The following is a 16,888-nucleotide window of genomic DNA, read 5'->3' as shown; positions in this document are numbered from 1 at the left end:
GTGCTTGTGAGTTGCTACTGCAATATACTTCTACAGATCCCCTCAAGATAACTTTCAGCTATTCATGAAAAATCTAGAAGCATTATTGAGCTACCTGTCAGACAAAAGGAATCAGTTAGTGGTTTGTGGTGACTTTAATGTAGATTTATTCACAAGTCGCAAGTACTTTTAACAATCACTTCCTGAATATAGCATCAAAAATAGGATTAAAGGGTTCAGTTGAAGAAGCAAAAAATTATGTTAAAAATAACAGCACAAACATCCCCCATTGAAATTACGGGAATTATAAATATATTGAAAAACAAGGGCTCGTGGTGTTGATGGAGTCTCTAACAGAATTTTGAGGTGTTGTTCTAATTTAATAAGTGGAGTCCTTAGTGATATACATAATGTTTTGCTGTCACAGGGAATTTTTCTAGAAAGATTGAAATACGCAACTGTCAAACCTCTTTATAAGGAAGGAGACAAAAGTGAGTTCAATAATTATAGATCAGTCTCATTGCTGACTTCTTTTTCTAAAATATTTCAAAAAGTTGTGTATTCAAGAGTAGTCTCACAGTGAAAATAATTTACTCAGCATGTCATAGTTTGGATTCCGGAAGGATTACTCAACTGAGAATGCTCTCTACACATTTACACATCAAATAGTATAAACCCTAAATAACAAATTATCACCAGTTGGTATTTTTTGTGACCTTTCCAGAGCATTTGACTGTGTGGATCATGTTACACTCTTAGAAAAACTCAGGTTTTATGGAACTGAAGGCCCTATAGACACAGTTGGTTTGAATCATACTTAACAAACAAAAAGCAGAAAGTTTTGTTGACTAACACAAATAATGTTGAGAGGGTGGTAAATTCCAATGAATGGGGAGTTATCACAAAGGGAGTCCCACAGGGTTCAATTTTGGGTCCTCTGCTGTTCCTTGTTTGTGTGAGTGACCTCTCACTAAATGTTCAGCAAGCAGAGCTAGTACTTTTTGCAGATGGCATGAGTGTTGTAATAAATCCCATTCCATAAAAAGCAGCTGAAGATATGGTTAAGGATGTCTTCCAAAGAATTATTATGTGGTTCTCAGAAAATGAACTCTCCCTTAATTTTGAAAAAACTCACTATATCCAGTTCTGTACACCGAATAGAGTTGTACCAATAATTGATTTAGCATATGAACAGGGCACAGTTAACATAGTAAATTTCTCCAAACTTTTGGGTGTTTACATTGATGACAACTTGAACTGGAAGAAGCACATTACTGAGCTTCTCAAACAATTAAATTCATCTTCTTTCGCTCTTCGTATAATCGCTAGTCTTGTTAATAAACAGATCAGCCTCCTAACGTACTTTGCGTATTTCCACTCAATAATGACTTATGGAATCGTTTTCTGGGTAACTCACCACTTAGACATAAAGTATTGATTGCACAAAACAGGGCAGTGGGAATAATTAGTGGTGTTCACCCAAGGATGTCATGTACACACCTATTCAAGAAGTTAGGTATTTTAACTGCACCATCAGAGTACATATTTTCTCTAATGAAATTTGTTATAAATAATCCATCTCAATTCGCGGAGAACAGTGATGTTCATATGTACAACACTAGAGGGAAAAATGACGTTTACTATCCGTTATTCAAGCTGTAGGTTGCTCAAAAAGGAGCACATTATTCCGTGACAAAAATCTTTCATCATTTGCCCAGCAGGTAGCAGATCAAATTTTAAATCTAGTTTAAAATAATTTCTTTTGGACAGTTCCTTCTATTCCATGGATGAGTTTCTGTTTCAAAACTTGGGAAAAAAATTGTACCTCTGAATGTGTAGGACCAAAAATATCAGTAATATTAATATTAAAAGTATTCATTTGTGTGTATATATATATCTTGTAATCTGCCTTGTTCCACATCATATCGATAAAATAATCATGAAAATGATCTATTGAACATGACATAACTGAACTAAACTATACTGATGGGAGTGGCGACTGGTTGGGCGGTAAGGAGGAGGCTGGGGAGGGATAATATCGTGGTGACAGCAGACAGTACAGACAGCTAGTTGGTTGTCATGCCTACATAGAATGAAGCACAGTGGTTGTAGCTTTGCTTGTAAATCACATGACTGGTTTCACAGGTAGCCCTGCCTTTGATGGGATTGGTGATGTTAGTGGCTGGACTGAAGTGGGTGGTGGAGGAAGGATGTATGGGACAGGTCTTGAATCTACGTCTATTACAAGGGTATGAGCCATGAGGTAAGGGATTGGGAGCAGGGGTTGTGTAACAGTGAATGAGTATATTGTGTAGGTTTGGTGCATGGCGGAAAACAACTGTAGGACAGTTTTCATTTTAGGGCACGGCGAGAGGTAATCGAAACCCTGACAGAAAATGTAATTCAGTTGCTCCAGTTAGGAGGGCAATGCTCCTCAGTGGCCAGACGGTGGGACTTCGGGAGGTGGCGAGAGACTGGAAAGATAAGGCACAAGAGATTTGTTTTGTACAAGGTTGGGAGGATAATTAGCGACAGTGAATGCTTCATTGAGACCCTCGGTATATTCCGAGACAGACTGCTCGTCACTGCAGATGCAATGACTATGGGTGTCTAGGCTGTACGGAAGGGCTTTCTTGGTATGGAATGGGTGGCGGCTATTGAAGTGGAGGTAATGCTGGTGGTTAGTAGGTTTGATATGGACGAAGGTCTTTGAGGTGGAGGTCAACATCTAGGAAGTTGGCTTGTTGGGCTGAGTACGACCAAGTGAAGCAAATGGCGGAGATGATTAAACAATCATGATTCTTAGCAAATACAGCAAATTTTTCATCAATACTAGCAGAGTCTAGACAAAAAAGTTACCTTTATATATCTATCCTCTATCATTTATGGAAGTGCCACTTAGACCAGTGAATTTTGTCTTCGAATTTTCACATGTGTATTGATTTACTTTATTTTCATTAATTATATAATTTGAGCTGCTTCTCTAAGGTCCACTTTCAACAGAACTGTTCATTATATGATTGCAGTTACCATTAAAGCATTTTCGTACAGTTACTCTTAAAATGTCAGGAAAAAACAACTGGAATTTTTCTTTCAGACTATAATAAAGGGGCAGAAGATGGCAACTGTACCCACAGTTGCTTTAGACTGCAGTCTGTGTGTGTGTGTGTGTGTGTGTGTGTGTGTGTGTGTGTGTGTGTGTGTGTGTGTATTTTTGATGAAGGCCTTATGGGCCGAAAGTTTTTTTGGAACAGTCTTTTTGCTGTTCCTATCTGCGACTCAGCATCTCCATTATATGGCGACTAGCCACTCCCCTTTTCATAATAGTCTTACAACAATAAGTACATCATATTTGGAGACCTGGTTGTTCAAGGTACTGCCATTTACTATCATAAAAATAAAAATAAATTATAAATATCCAAAGAAGAAGCAATACTTAAATGCTGCTACAGAACATCAAATTTAAAAATAAATATTGAGAAACATACCTGGCACTCTCTTGATTTTCAGAGCCAAAGGAAATTGCCATTAATTCGTCTTGATCACAAATTCTACATAAAGGAGGACACGGTTCACCACAGAAGCCAACACAATCATGGCCACACCCACGCTTTTTTTCACAAGGCTCATAACATGGATCACGATCACAGAGCTCATAGCAACGTTTTGTACATTGTAAATGTTTACAATGCCATGCACAGGGCTTCTGAAACATAATAGACATAATTTTAAAATAATCAAGAGCATATTACTTCCTTGACAATAATGTATTATTAAATAACTGCAGCACACTGTGATACAAATCTAGTACACATGAACATAATTCGTAGCGTCACTACACCAATCAATGTTTATGAGGGCCACCATTGCCAACTAATCATATATGTTGTTGTTGTGGTCTTCAGTGCTGAGACTAGTTTGACGCAGCTCTCCATGCTACTCTATCCTGTGCAAGCTGCTTCATCTCCCAGTACTTACTGCAACCTACATCCTTCTGAATCTGCTTAGTGTATTCATCTCTTGGTCTCCCTCTACGATTTTTACCCTCCACGCCGCACTACAATGCTAAATTGGTGATCCCTTGATGCCTCAGAACATGTCCTACCAAGCGGTCCCTTCTTGTCAAGTTGTGCCACAAACTCCTCTTCTCCCCAATTCTATTCAATACCTCCTCATTAGTTATATGATCTACCCATCTAATCTTCAGCATTCTTCTGTAGCACCACATTTCGAAAACTTCTATTCTCTTCTTGTCCAAACTATTTATTGTCCATGTTTCACTCCCATACATGGCTACACTCCATACAAATACTTTCAGAAACGACTTCCTGACACATAAACCTATACTCGATGTTAACAAATTTCTCTTCTTCAGAAACGCTTTTCTTGTCATTGTGCCAGTCTACATTTCATATCCTCTCTACTTCGACCGTCAGTTATTTTGCTCTCCAAAATGCAAAACTCCTTTACTACTTTAAGTGTCTCATTTCTTAATCTAATTCCCTCAGCATCACCCGACTTAATTCGACTACATTCCATTATCCTCATTTTGCTTTTGTTGATGTTCATCTTATATCCTACTTTCAAGACACTGTCCATTCCGTTCAACTGCTTTTCCAAGTCCTCTGCTGTCTCTGACAGAATTACAATGTCATCGGCAAACCTCAAAGTTTTTGTTACTTCTCCATGGATTTTAATACCTACTCCGAATTTTTCTTTTGTTTCCTTTACTGCTTGCTCAATATACAGTTTGAATAACATTGGGGATAGGCTACAGCCCTGTCTCACTCCCTTCCCAACCACTGCTTCCCTTTCATACCCCTCGACTCTTATAACTGCCATCTGCTTTCTGTACAAATTGTAAATAGCGTCTCACTCCCTTCCCAACCACTGCTTCCCTTTCATACCCCTCGACTCTTATAACTGCCATCTGCTTTCTGTACAAATTGTAAATAGCCTTTCACTCCCTGTATTTTATCCCTGCCACCTTGAGAATTTGAAAGAGTATTCCAGTCAACATTGTCAAAAGCTTTCTCTAAGTCTACAAATGCTAGAAACGTAGGTTTGCCTTTCCTCAATCTTTCTTCTAAGATAAGGTGTAAGGTCAGTATTGCCTCACATGTTCCAACATTTCTACGGAATCCAAACTGATGTTCCCTAAGATCGGCTTCTACCAGTTTTTCCATTTGTCTGTATAGAATTCGTGTTAGTATTTTGCAGCTGTGACTTATTAAACAGACAGTTCTGTAATTTTCACATCTGTCAACACCTGCTTGCTTTGGGATTGGAATTATTATATTCTTCTTGAAGTCTGAGGGCATTTCGCCTGTCTCATATATTTTGCTCACCAGATGGTAGAGTTTGGTCAGGACTGGCTCTCCCAAGGCCGTCAGTAGTTCCAATGGAATGTTGTCTACTCCCGGGACCTTGTTTTGACTCAGGTCTTTCAGTGCTCTGTCATACACTTCATATCTCCCATTCATCTTCATCTACATCCTCTTCCATTTCCATAATATTGTCCTCAAGTATATTGCCCTTGTTTAGACCCTCTATTTACTCCTTCCACCTTTCTGCTTTCCCTTCTTTGGTTAGAACTGGGTTTCTATCTGAGCTCTTGATATTCATACAAGTGGCTCTCTTTTCTCCAAAGGTCTCTTTAATTTTCCTGTAGGCAGTATCTATCTTACCCCTAGTGATATAAGGCTCTACATCCTTACATTTGTCCTCTAGCCATCCCTGCTTAGTCATTTTGCTCTTCCTGTCGATATCATTTTTAAGACAACTGTATTCCTTTTTGTCTGCTTCATTTACTGCATTTTTATATTTTCTCCTTTCATCAACTAAATTCAATATTTCTTCTGTTACCCAAGGATTTCTACTAGCCCTCGTCTTTTTACATACTTGATCCTCTGCTGCCTTCACTACTTCACCCCTCAAAGCTACCCATTCTTCTTCTATTATATTTCATTCCCCCATTCCTGTCAATTGTTCCCTTATGCTCTCCTTGAAACTCTGGACAACCTCTGGTTTAGTCAGTTTATCCAGGTCCCATCCCCTTAAATTCCCACCTTTTTGCAGTTTCTTCAGTTTTAATCTACAGTTCATAACCAATAGATTGTGGTCAGAGTCCACGTCTGCCCCTGGAAATGTCTTAAAATTTAAAACCTGGTTCCTAAATCTCTGTCTTACCATTATACAGTATAATCTATCTGATACCTTTCAGTATCTCCAGGCTTCTTCCATGTATACAGCCTTCTTTTATGATTCTTGAACAAAGTGTTAGCTATGATTAAGTTATGCTCTGTGCAAAATTCTACTAGATGGCTTCCTCTTTCATTTATTACCCACAATCCATATTCACCTACTATGTTTCCTTCTCTCTCTTTCCATACTCTATAATTCCAGTCACCCATGACTAAAACTTTTGTCTTCTTTCACTACCTGAATAATTTCTTTTATCTCATCATACATTTCATAAATTTCATCATCTGCAGAGCTAGTTGGCATATAAACTTGTACTACTACTGTAGTAGGCATGGGCTTCGTGTCTATCTTGGCCACAATAATGCGTTCACTATGCTGTTTGTAGTAGCTTACCCGCAATCCTATTTTTTTATTCATGATTAAACCTACTCCTGCATTACCCCTATTTGATTTTGTATTTATAACCCTGTATTCACCTGACCAAAAGTCTTGTTCCTCCTGCCACCAAACTTCACTAATTCCCACTATATCTATCTTTAACCTATCCATTTCCCTTTTTAAATTTTCTAACCTACTTACCCGATTAAGGGATCTGACATTCCATGCTCTGATCCGTAGAATGCCAGTTTCTTTTTCCTGGTAATGACGTCCTCTTAGAGTAGTCCCCGCCCGGAGATCCAAATGGGGGACTACTTTACCGCTGGAATATTTTACCCAAGAGGACACCATCATCATTTAACCATACAGTAAAGCTGCATGCCCTCGGGAAAAGTTACGGCTGTAGTTTCCCCTTGCTTTCAGCCGGTTGCTGTACCAGCACAGCAAGGCTGTTTTGGTTAGTGTTACAAGGCCAGATCAGTCAATCATCCAGACTGTTCCCCCTGCAACTACTGAAAAGGCTGCTGCCCCTCTTCAGGAACAACATGTTTGTCTGGCTTCTCAACAGATACCCCTCTGTTGTGGTATGTATCTCTGAGGCATGCAAGCCTCCCCACCAACGGCAAGGTCCATGGTTCATGGGGGGGAATCATATATAGGGGTTCCAAAAAAATAATGCAGCAGATTTATAATGAAAAAAAATGTTATGTATCTTTGTTGATTAGTTGATTCATTCTAGTTAGGAATATTAATTGATATTTTATTATTCTCTTTGCACAACAAAGTTAAGGAAACAAGGATGCCCATACATATCTTATTGCTAATAAATGTAATATATAGTCTAATTTTGTTGTGTTCTTTAAAACATGATTATCAATAGTGTGGTAAAAACTGCAGAACAAGCAAAAACAGAGATAAACAATAACAATGTTCATAATTCTAGTCATTTATTCATGAGACAAATTTTTTTTAATCATCAGTTTATTGACTTCCTTCTCATTGGTAATAGGGAGCAGTGGTAAAAACTCTGTGGGGGAATAATAATAATAATAATAATAATAATAACAATAATCCAGCCACAGCAATTGAATCTTTGGTAAATATCACTGTTTAGTTCTCAGCATCATTCTCTCTCAACACACATGAATTCCCCTTTGGAATATTGAACAGTCATTGAAATAGAATGCGCGCGCGCGCACGCACACACACACACACACACACACACACACACACACACACACACACACACACAAATGGTCGCAGACAATGTTTCTCCTACCAACAGACATTTTCACTGTCATTCATCTGCAGCCATGTGAACTGATAAATTTATAGGACTAAGTGTTTATGGTGATATCTCAGACGTAATTTCTAATTACAATTATTACGAGGGCTGTTTGAGGAGTTCGTAAAATCACCCCCAATGTCAGTGCTAGCGCAACAAGGTTCCAGCATAGCAATATGTCATTATTTATGAGTAAACACGTAATGTGTCAGTGTTCTGGGGAAAGATCTGGGATGCAGATGTTCCTCTGTTGTTATTCCCATGTAGTGATTTGTGAAGATGAGAAAAAAACACCTGGTATATCAGCAGTGATTACGTACTTCATAATGAAAAGTACAGAAACAAGTGATTATCAGAACATGCGGAGGACCCTGCACCTTCAAAAATCAACTGTTGCCAAGTGACCAGATGAGCTTTAATTTGCTCGGGACAGCTTGCATAATGATCCATGTAGTGAAACACCAAGATGTGCACTTATCCAGACACTATTGAAGAAGTGGATAAAGTGATCATAGAGGTTCACCGGCTGAAAGTGAGAGAAATTGCTCAAGCTATAGGGACATCATCGGAAAGAGCACATCACAGTGGAACTGGGTATGACAAAATTATCTGCTAGATAGGTACCAGGAGCACATCAAAGTGGAACAGTGGAAATGGGTATGACAAAACTATCTGCTAGATAGGTACCATGACAGGGTGAGAAAGGTACCACAATGGAAATGGCCAAACGTTTCATTTTCAGAGCAATCAAAGACTTTTTGCACCTGTATGAGACCACAGATGAATGTTGGGTGCACTACTGTACCCCAGAGACAAGAGACAAAACAACTGTCAAAGCAATGGAAACATGCTGATTCATCACCACCAAAGACAGCAAAGGCAATACAGTTGGCCAGAAAGGTCGTGGCGTCGGATTTCTGGGATGTCAAAGGGATTCTGCTGGCAAGATTATCTTCTGCTCATGAAACAACTATGGTACAGTACTATGCTGAACACCTGGACCAACTACAGCAAAAGATACATGAAAAAAGGCCAGGTCTGGCAAGGAAGAAAGTCATCTTCAACCAAGACAATATGCACTCACACACATGTGTCCCTGCCAAGGCAAAAATACAGGAACTAAGATATAAATTGTTGCCATAACTGCCTTATTCACCTGATTTGCTTCACTACTTTCCATCTCTTGCTCAAACTCAAAATTTTCCTCAGTGGATGGAGATTCTCTTGAAACAGAGCAGACAGCTGAAGTTGATGGGTGTTTTGCAGGCCTAGATAGTTTTTGAAGTGGTATCAAGGTATTGGGACATAGCTTGACCAAGTGGACTAGTGTACAGGGAGACTATATTAGGGGAAAAACTTTTACAGTTCATTGGTAGATTTGTGGAGCTATGTGGCACCAGGTGTTTATGCACAAGTTTCTATGTACTTATTTGGACTGTATTCTGCCTCCAGGGACACAACACTGGGGCAGGACAGAACGGCAGCTGGGTACTTGGAGATTGCACGGTCTGCCTGAAAACGGGCAGTGACAGCGGGTCCAGGACGAGCCACGTTCACTTCCCACCTGGCGTACCAGGGTACGGTGAGGTGTACACTGCAGGAGGTGCAGCAGCGATGAAACAGTGTTAGGGACAGCGGTGGGTGTTGCCATCCGGTGAGCACCACTAGTGACAAGTTACAGCATGGTGTCCAGAACGGCGCAGGTTTGAGTCCGGTCCTGTCCTGCGAGCTGCAGCGGCCAAGGGCCATGGGTGACCAGTGTAACCACCTTTGTCCCATGGTCTGACAGAGCAGACCAAATGGGGTGGAGGGCGGCGGGGACCACGGACTATAAAGCCTCCGGAATCGCGGGCAGAAGAGCGGCTCCAGTTGCTACGCCTCGGCGTGTTGTGACCGTGTGTCGGGAGTCCTGGAGAGCTGAGATGGCGGGACGCACGGAACAGCGCACGAACGGTGCACCGACATTACGCTTCTGTAAACTAGCTGAATAAAGGAGTACTTCAGAATACCACTGTATCACTCTGTACTGCCTCTTGATGCTATTGAACTTGCTTGGTCTCCTGACGAGAAACAGCACGGTGGGCCCCAGCTTCAGTTCTGCCAACTGGAGTCCCGGGTTTGACCATCAACTGTCTGCTACAGTGGTGTTGTCTGTGCACAAGCACGAGTGGGATGGGTGAGTGATGTTTGATTGACTCTTTATGTGTCATTATTTTGTGTTTTCAGGGGTTCAGTGTCAATTAGGATAGACTTTTTGAAGGTGTCTTTTGTAAGGCTGGAAATGACGACACAGCACCTAAGTGATGTAATTTTTGTAACCTGTCAGGTCACGAATTACTGTGTACAAAGTAGGTGCCGAAGAGTTGTTTTATTTGTATCAGGTTTGGACATTTGGTGCACAATTGTTCAGAATGTAGATGGGCGATGATCCGCTGTAACAACTAAGTTTTAGGAGTAGCAGAATGGAATTAATACTAACAGCAGAGCTATAAACAAGAATGGTGGAAACACGGCAAGTGGTGGAGGCTGTGTCAGTGACTACAGCGGAAGCTGTAGCCGCTCTAACTGAGCGAATTCGGGTATTGTTGGAGGCAAGGATAAAGGACAAAGAAAATATGAATAATTAGCAGGAAGATTTGAGGCATCACAAGTTGGGGAAGGGACATCAGGTGACAGTAAATTGCAGGTTGGGGAGCGACATAGACCATTTGACCTGGCAATCGCGGCAATGATTAACCCCTTTTCAGGTAAACAACGGAGGATGTGGCAGTATTATCACAATGTCAAAGGCCAATGAGTGGTCGGATGTTGTAATGTTGAGAAGTTACGCTTGATAGGAGATGCCAACTCGTACGTACTGCCCCACAAAATGTTGAACAATGTGGGGATGTTTACAGAGCTTGTGGCTGGGTTATGCCACAGGTACCAAAAACAGAATAGTACCAAGTTTTCTCAGGAAAAATTAAGTGCATTAGTTATGAGGAGAAATGAGACTGTGGAGGTATTATCAGACAGGTTTTGAAAGCTGAATGCACAAACGTTTGAACTGTCACCAAATGGGGAGACGAATAGAGTGCTGTTACAGGAGGCTGAGGACAGGGCGTTAGATGTATTTTTGTGGGGAGTATTGCGGGAGATGTCACGTCAGGTGAGAATGGAGAATCCCTGTGATCTTGTGGTGGCTCTAAGGATTGCCACATACTTAAAGGAGGTAGATTATGCGACGAAGGAAAGGGTGCAGCATTAAGTTTCCGGCAGCGGAAATTAAGTGTTGGGGTTGTTGGTTGTGGCCAGGTAGGGCATATTAGGAGGCCGTGTCAGTGTCAGTTGCGGTGTTACTCATGTGGGGAAAATAGGTCACCGGGCAGTGAACTGCAGGGGTAAAAGTAAGGGGGGAACCTTGGCAACAGCAGCTGTTAAACAAGAACGCAACTGCTTCAACATATCGGAGGGCGGTCCCAGTGAAATTAGGTAATGTGCTTGTAGCTGCACAGACATAACGCTGCTTATTAGGCTTTGTGAACGGAAGGGAACAGAGGTTTCTGGTTGATACGGGGGCACATGTGTCTTATTAGTCTAGACCTGGTTAGCAGGTGAAGGCTTGAGCCACCACGTTATAGGTTACGTGGGGTGGGGGATAATAAAGTGGAGTCATTGGTACAACGGTACTTCAATTTGTGATCGCTGGAACTAAGTTTAGTGAGCAGGTACAGGTGTTACCATGTGTGGGTGAGGGGTATTCGGTGATTCTCAGGATGGATTTCCTTGACAAACATTGCGTGAAGATAGATCTTTGAAAACAAACAGTGGAACTCAGTGGAACAATGTTTTGCATGGGGGAAATGGTTGCAAATGGATGAATGTCGCAAGGCACATTTAACACGAAGGTGACGGTAGCTAAACTGCAAACGGATTCATTAAAGGCCAATTGGCAGGCTAACATACTGGCAGGTATAGGGAAGGTAGTCTGTGATTCAATAAATATGGCCTTACCAAAGGAGACGTTGTACATGGTGAAGCCACTCTCAAGTAATAAGGAGTTGGATAATAACCACTGTTTTGTGTGGAGGAGTTTAGCTCACACAAGTTATGTGGAAGAAGTTTATAGGTTTCCTGTAAGTATAGATAATAGATAACTTCGGCAGAGTGGATTTTAGATTGTTGAAAGGGTTGTTATTGGCCACATTGGTTTTTTTTTTTTTTTTTTTTTATTTTGATGAAGATGACCTTGATAGGGAGGATTTAGAGGCGGGCTCTAAGCAAAACGTTGACGTAGTGCAATTGAGGGGAAAATTACATTTACAGGGAGATGACAGGGTCACGTTGGAGGAATTGTTATCGACGTTTAGAGATTTATTCGGAACGGAGGGTAGGTTACTGGCAATATCGATTACGAAGCATCACGTACCAGTGGAGGAAAATACACCAATATTTAGGAAACCATATAGGATAACACGTCATATGCAACCGCTAATAGAGGAGTTTACAGAACAACTACTACAGGATGGAATCATAGTGCACAGCGTGATAGCCCATATTCAAGCAACATCGTTCTTTTACCTAAGAAGTCGGTAGATGGTACAAGGGAATATAGGCTCTGTTGTGAATGTAGGTTTCTGAATGCAAAAACCATTTCGGACGCATATCTGATTCCGAATATCATGGACACATTGGATAACCTGGGACAATGTAAGTATTTTACGACAATGGATTTAAGGAGTGGATACCACCAGTTGGAAGTAGTGCCAGAGGATAGGGCAAAGACAGCTTTTACTATTCCTGGGGGACATTATCTATATATACGTATGCCGTTCAGGTTGAAGAATGCACCAGCCACTTTTCAGTGATTATTAGATGGGATTTTAAGGGGATTGAAACCAAAGACATGTATTGTTTACCTAGATGACATCATAGTATTTTCAAAGAATATACTGGAACATGTATTGCGTTTAAGAGAAGTCCTTAGAAGATTGCGGTCGGTTAACATTAGGTTTAGAAAAATGCAATTTTGCGCAGATGAAGGTAAAATATTTAGGTCATGTAACCAGTGAACAAGAGGTTCAAACTGATCCTCGGTTAACAGAGGCAGTTCAAAATTTTCCGGCACCACGTACAACCAAGTAACTACAATCATATATTGGGTTATGTTCATATTATCATAAATTTGTAATGGATTTTGCTAAAATGGCTGAGCCATTAACAAAGCTTTTAAAGAAAGGGGTTAAATTTCAATAGATGGAGCAAGCTTTCGATGAATTAAAAATGAGATTTGTTTCTGGTCGTTTCTGGTCCGGTGTTGGTGCTTCTGAATTTTGAAGAAGACTTCATCTTATCATGTGAAGTTTCAAATAGCACCGTAGGATGTGTTCTGGGGCAAATGGTAAAGAGACAGCAGCATCCAGTGGCATATGCTTCCGGGCAGTTAAATAGGGCAGAGTGGAATTATTCCACAATGGAAAAGGAGATGTTGGCTGTAGTATATGGAGTAACGTATTTTCATCATTGCCTTTATAGTAGGAAGTTTAAGGTCGTGAAAGAACATTCAACATTGAGAGCGTTACTGGGACTCAAGGAGCCTTCTAGTCAGTTAACATGGTGGGCTCTAAAATTAAGTGAGTTTGACTTTGATGTAATTCATAAGCCAGGGAAGAAACACAGGATTGCAGATGCATTAAATTGCAAGTTAGATGTATTAGAAGTAATGGGTAAGAGCGTCGCGGAATGACAAAGGGTACAAGCAGAGGATGAGGAGTGCCAGGGTTTCAGAACTCAACCACATTTCATTGTGGAAGGAAATTTGTTGTGTAGAGTTACCACGTGTTGACCACGGCTAGTGGTACGAAAGAGTTTGAGAGAGGAAGTCTTAAAGCAGATCCTTGAACATGTGCTTTCAGGGCACGGGGGTCACTGAGCAACAGAAAGATGAGTGGCAGAACGATTTTGTGGCCCACTCAAAGAAGGCATGTGGAACAATATGTAGCAAATTTTGTACTGTGTGCGCAGCGAGTAGACGTGACATGAAGAAGAATTCCATTGCAACTGTTACCAGAGGCTTCGAAACCTTTCTCAAGTTTATAGGGCTAGATATCTGCGGGCCATACAACAAAACACCGGCAGGGAATCATTATGTTTTAACTATAATTGATCACTTTTCATGGTTTCTAGCTGTGGTCACAATACCATACCAACAGGCAAGTACAGTAGCACAAGCTTTAGTCAATAACTGGTTATTGAAGTTCGGGGTACCTGATACCATGCTTATGGATCAATGAATGAAATTCATGTCCGAATTAACGACACAGTTGTGTCACTTATTGAGAATTAAAAAATTACAGATCAGTCCATTTCATCCGCAGGTGAATGGGAAAATGGAATGAGTACATAGGACAATTTCAAAAATGCCAAGTTATTATGTGAATGGAAACCATGATAACTGGGACATTGATCTTCCATATGTGGTATTGAGTTATAACACCTAAATACATTCGGGGGACGGAATTTCACCATTCGAGGTGGTCTATGGAAGAAAGATGCCATCACCGTTTGATATTGTATGTCTGAAATCGGGATCTAAAGGGGACACAATGAGGAAATTTGCATGGGCAATATGGGAAGTCTGGAAGAGGTTACAGAAGACCAATCCGAAAGTGTTGGAAAGGCAGGAAGAACAGAATAAGTGGTTGGAACCTTTACCACAGTGCAGGGTAGGTCAATGGGTATGGATCACGAATCTATATACGCCTAAGACGAAAAACTTTTTGACTAAGTACCATGGACCGTACCAGGTAATGGAGATGACTTTGCCTGCAAATGTGAAAGTGCAGCTGCCAATAAAAACATCTGTTATCCACATAAGTAGAGTAAAGCCTTCTAAAGGAATGGTGGACAGATTACTTCAATTACAAGGAAGTGAGCCAACTGGAGAGGCTAGGCATAGAAAACGGAGGGACAACAGCGGACGTACAACATTCGGTACGCGTTATGGTCACGGAGGGAGTAAATTATTATAAGTGTAATATTGTGTGGCATGTTTACATTTTGTGTTTTTGACTCAGGGGATAATTTGTGTTTTTTTTTTGTGTGTTTTGATGAGTCAGATAATAGTTGTGTTTTTCTTGTTTGTTGTTTTAGTTTTATCACTGTATGCCTCTTGATTGATGCTAGAAGCAAGGAAACTAGTATTACTGGTCAATAATGAGAATACAAAGTATATGGTAGTCTCTCATGGACAAAATGATATGGACAACATCAGCTTTAGTAACAAGAGGACGAAAACCTTGTTACAAAGCAGAATAGAGGAAAACAGGTTTAATGTCATCTAGTGCATCTCTAAGTACCCTACAAAAGACGTATCACTCATTAACCACCGCACAAACTCATACGTGGGTGGTCAGAGTAACCACTCTTGGTATTGAGAAATGGAGCCCGGGTTCTTGGGTTCGATTCCCGGCGGGGTCAGGGATTTTCTGTGCCTCGTGATGACTGGGTGTCGTGTGATGTCCTTAGGTTAGTTAGATTTAAGCAGTTCTAAGTTCTAGGGGACTGATGACCATATATGTTAAGTCGCATAGTACTCAGAGCCATTTTGAACCATTGAGAAATGAGTAATGAGGAATAATTTCGTATAAAAACACCTACATGTATTTAAAGGCCAAAGACATTGTAACAAAGTAGTTAGACTGAACTCTATGACACTTTCGAATTTTCTAAAACGAAATATGGTGTTATCCAAAATTTCCTCTTGTATGATTTCCTTCTACTGTTCTTGTCATAGAGAGGAGAGGCACAGTACATGCTCTACAGTTTCTGAACACCTGGCTAAAATGACTTACAAGTTTGGGGCACCCTCCATCGGTAATGATGGAAAATAATATGGTGTTAGCCCATCCTTAGCCTTGATGACAGCTTCCACTCTCACAGATATACGCTCAGTCAGGTGCTGGGAGGTTTCTTGGGGAATGGCAGCCCATTCTTCATTGATTACAGGAGAGGTATTGATGTCAGTCAGTGAGGCCAGGCACGAAGTAGGCATTCCAAAACATCCCAAAGGTGTTCTACATGATTCAGGTCAAGACTTTGTGCAGGCCAGTCCATTACAGGGATGTTACTGTCATGTAACTACTTCACCACAGGCTGTGCATTATGAACAGGTGCTTGATCATGTTGAAAGATGCAATCGCCATCTCAGAATTGCTCTTCAGCAGTGGGAACCAAGGACGAGCTTACAACATCAAGTAGGCCTGTGCTGTGATAGTACCATGCAAAACAATAAGGTGTGTAAGCCCTCTCCATGAAAAACATCACGACACTACAACAACTTCGAATTTTACAGTGGGCACTACACACACTGGCAGATGACGTACACCGGGCATTCGCCACGCCAACACCCTGCCATTGTATTGCCACATTCTGTACCGTGATTCGTCAGTCCACACAATGTTTCTCCACTGTTCAATCATACAATGTTTATGCTCCTTACACCAAGTGAGGCGTTGTTTTGCACTTACCAGTGTGATGAGTGCTTACGAGCAGCCGCTCGACCATGAAATCCAAGTTTTGTCACCTCCCACCTAACTGTCAAAGTACTTGCAGTGGATCCTAATCCAGTTTGGAATTCCTATGCGATGGCCTGGATAGACATCTGCCTATTACACATTACGACCCTCTTCAACTATCAGCGGCCTCTGTTGGTCAACACATGAGGTTGGCCTGTATGCTTTTGTGCTGTTTGTGTCCCTTTAAGTTTCCAATTCATTAACACATCAAAGACAGTGAACCTAGAGATGTTTAGGAGTGTGGAAATCTCGCGTACAGACATATGACACAAGTGGCACCCTATCACCTGACCACATTCGAAGTCCATGAGTTCCAGGGAGCACCCCATTTTGCTCTCTCACGATGTCTAATGACTACTGAGGTTGCTGATATGGAGTACCTGGAAGTAGGTGGCAGCACAATGCACCTAATATGAAAAACATATGTTTTTGGGGGTGTCCAGATACTTTTTGATCACATAGTGTATGTTCAGCAGCTCTGTGTCTT

The 16,888-nt window shown here is 41.0% G+C and overlaps 1 protein-coding gene across 2 annotated transcripts in view; it reads right to left on the bottom strand.

Annotated features, from left to right (window-relative positions):
* LOC126336770 (NFX1-type zinc finger-containing protein 1-like) overlaps positions 1-16,888 on the bottom strand; it is a 448,808-nt gene that overhangs the window by 61,519 nt on the left and 370,401 nt on the right. For both annotated transcript variants that reach the window (XM_050000781.1, XM_050000782.1), the window contains one exon: positions 3,468-3,685. In XM_050000781.1, the coding sequence (XP_049856738.1) occupies positions 3,468-3,685 (218 nt within the window). The remainder of the gene's footprint in view (positions 1-3,467; positions 3,686-16,888) is intronic.

Source organism: Schistocerca gregaria, chromosome 2 (genome assembly GCF_023897955.1).
Source record: "Schistocerca gregaria isolate iqSchGreg1 chromosome 2, iqSchGreg1.2, whole genome shotgun sequence".
Taxonomy (NCBI): domain Eukaryota; kingdom Metazoa; phylum Arthropoda; class Insecta; order Orthoptera; family Acrididae; genus Schistocerca; species Schistocerca gregaria.
This window is presented reverse-complemented; position numbering and strand designations above follow the sequence as displayed.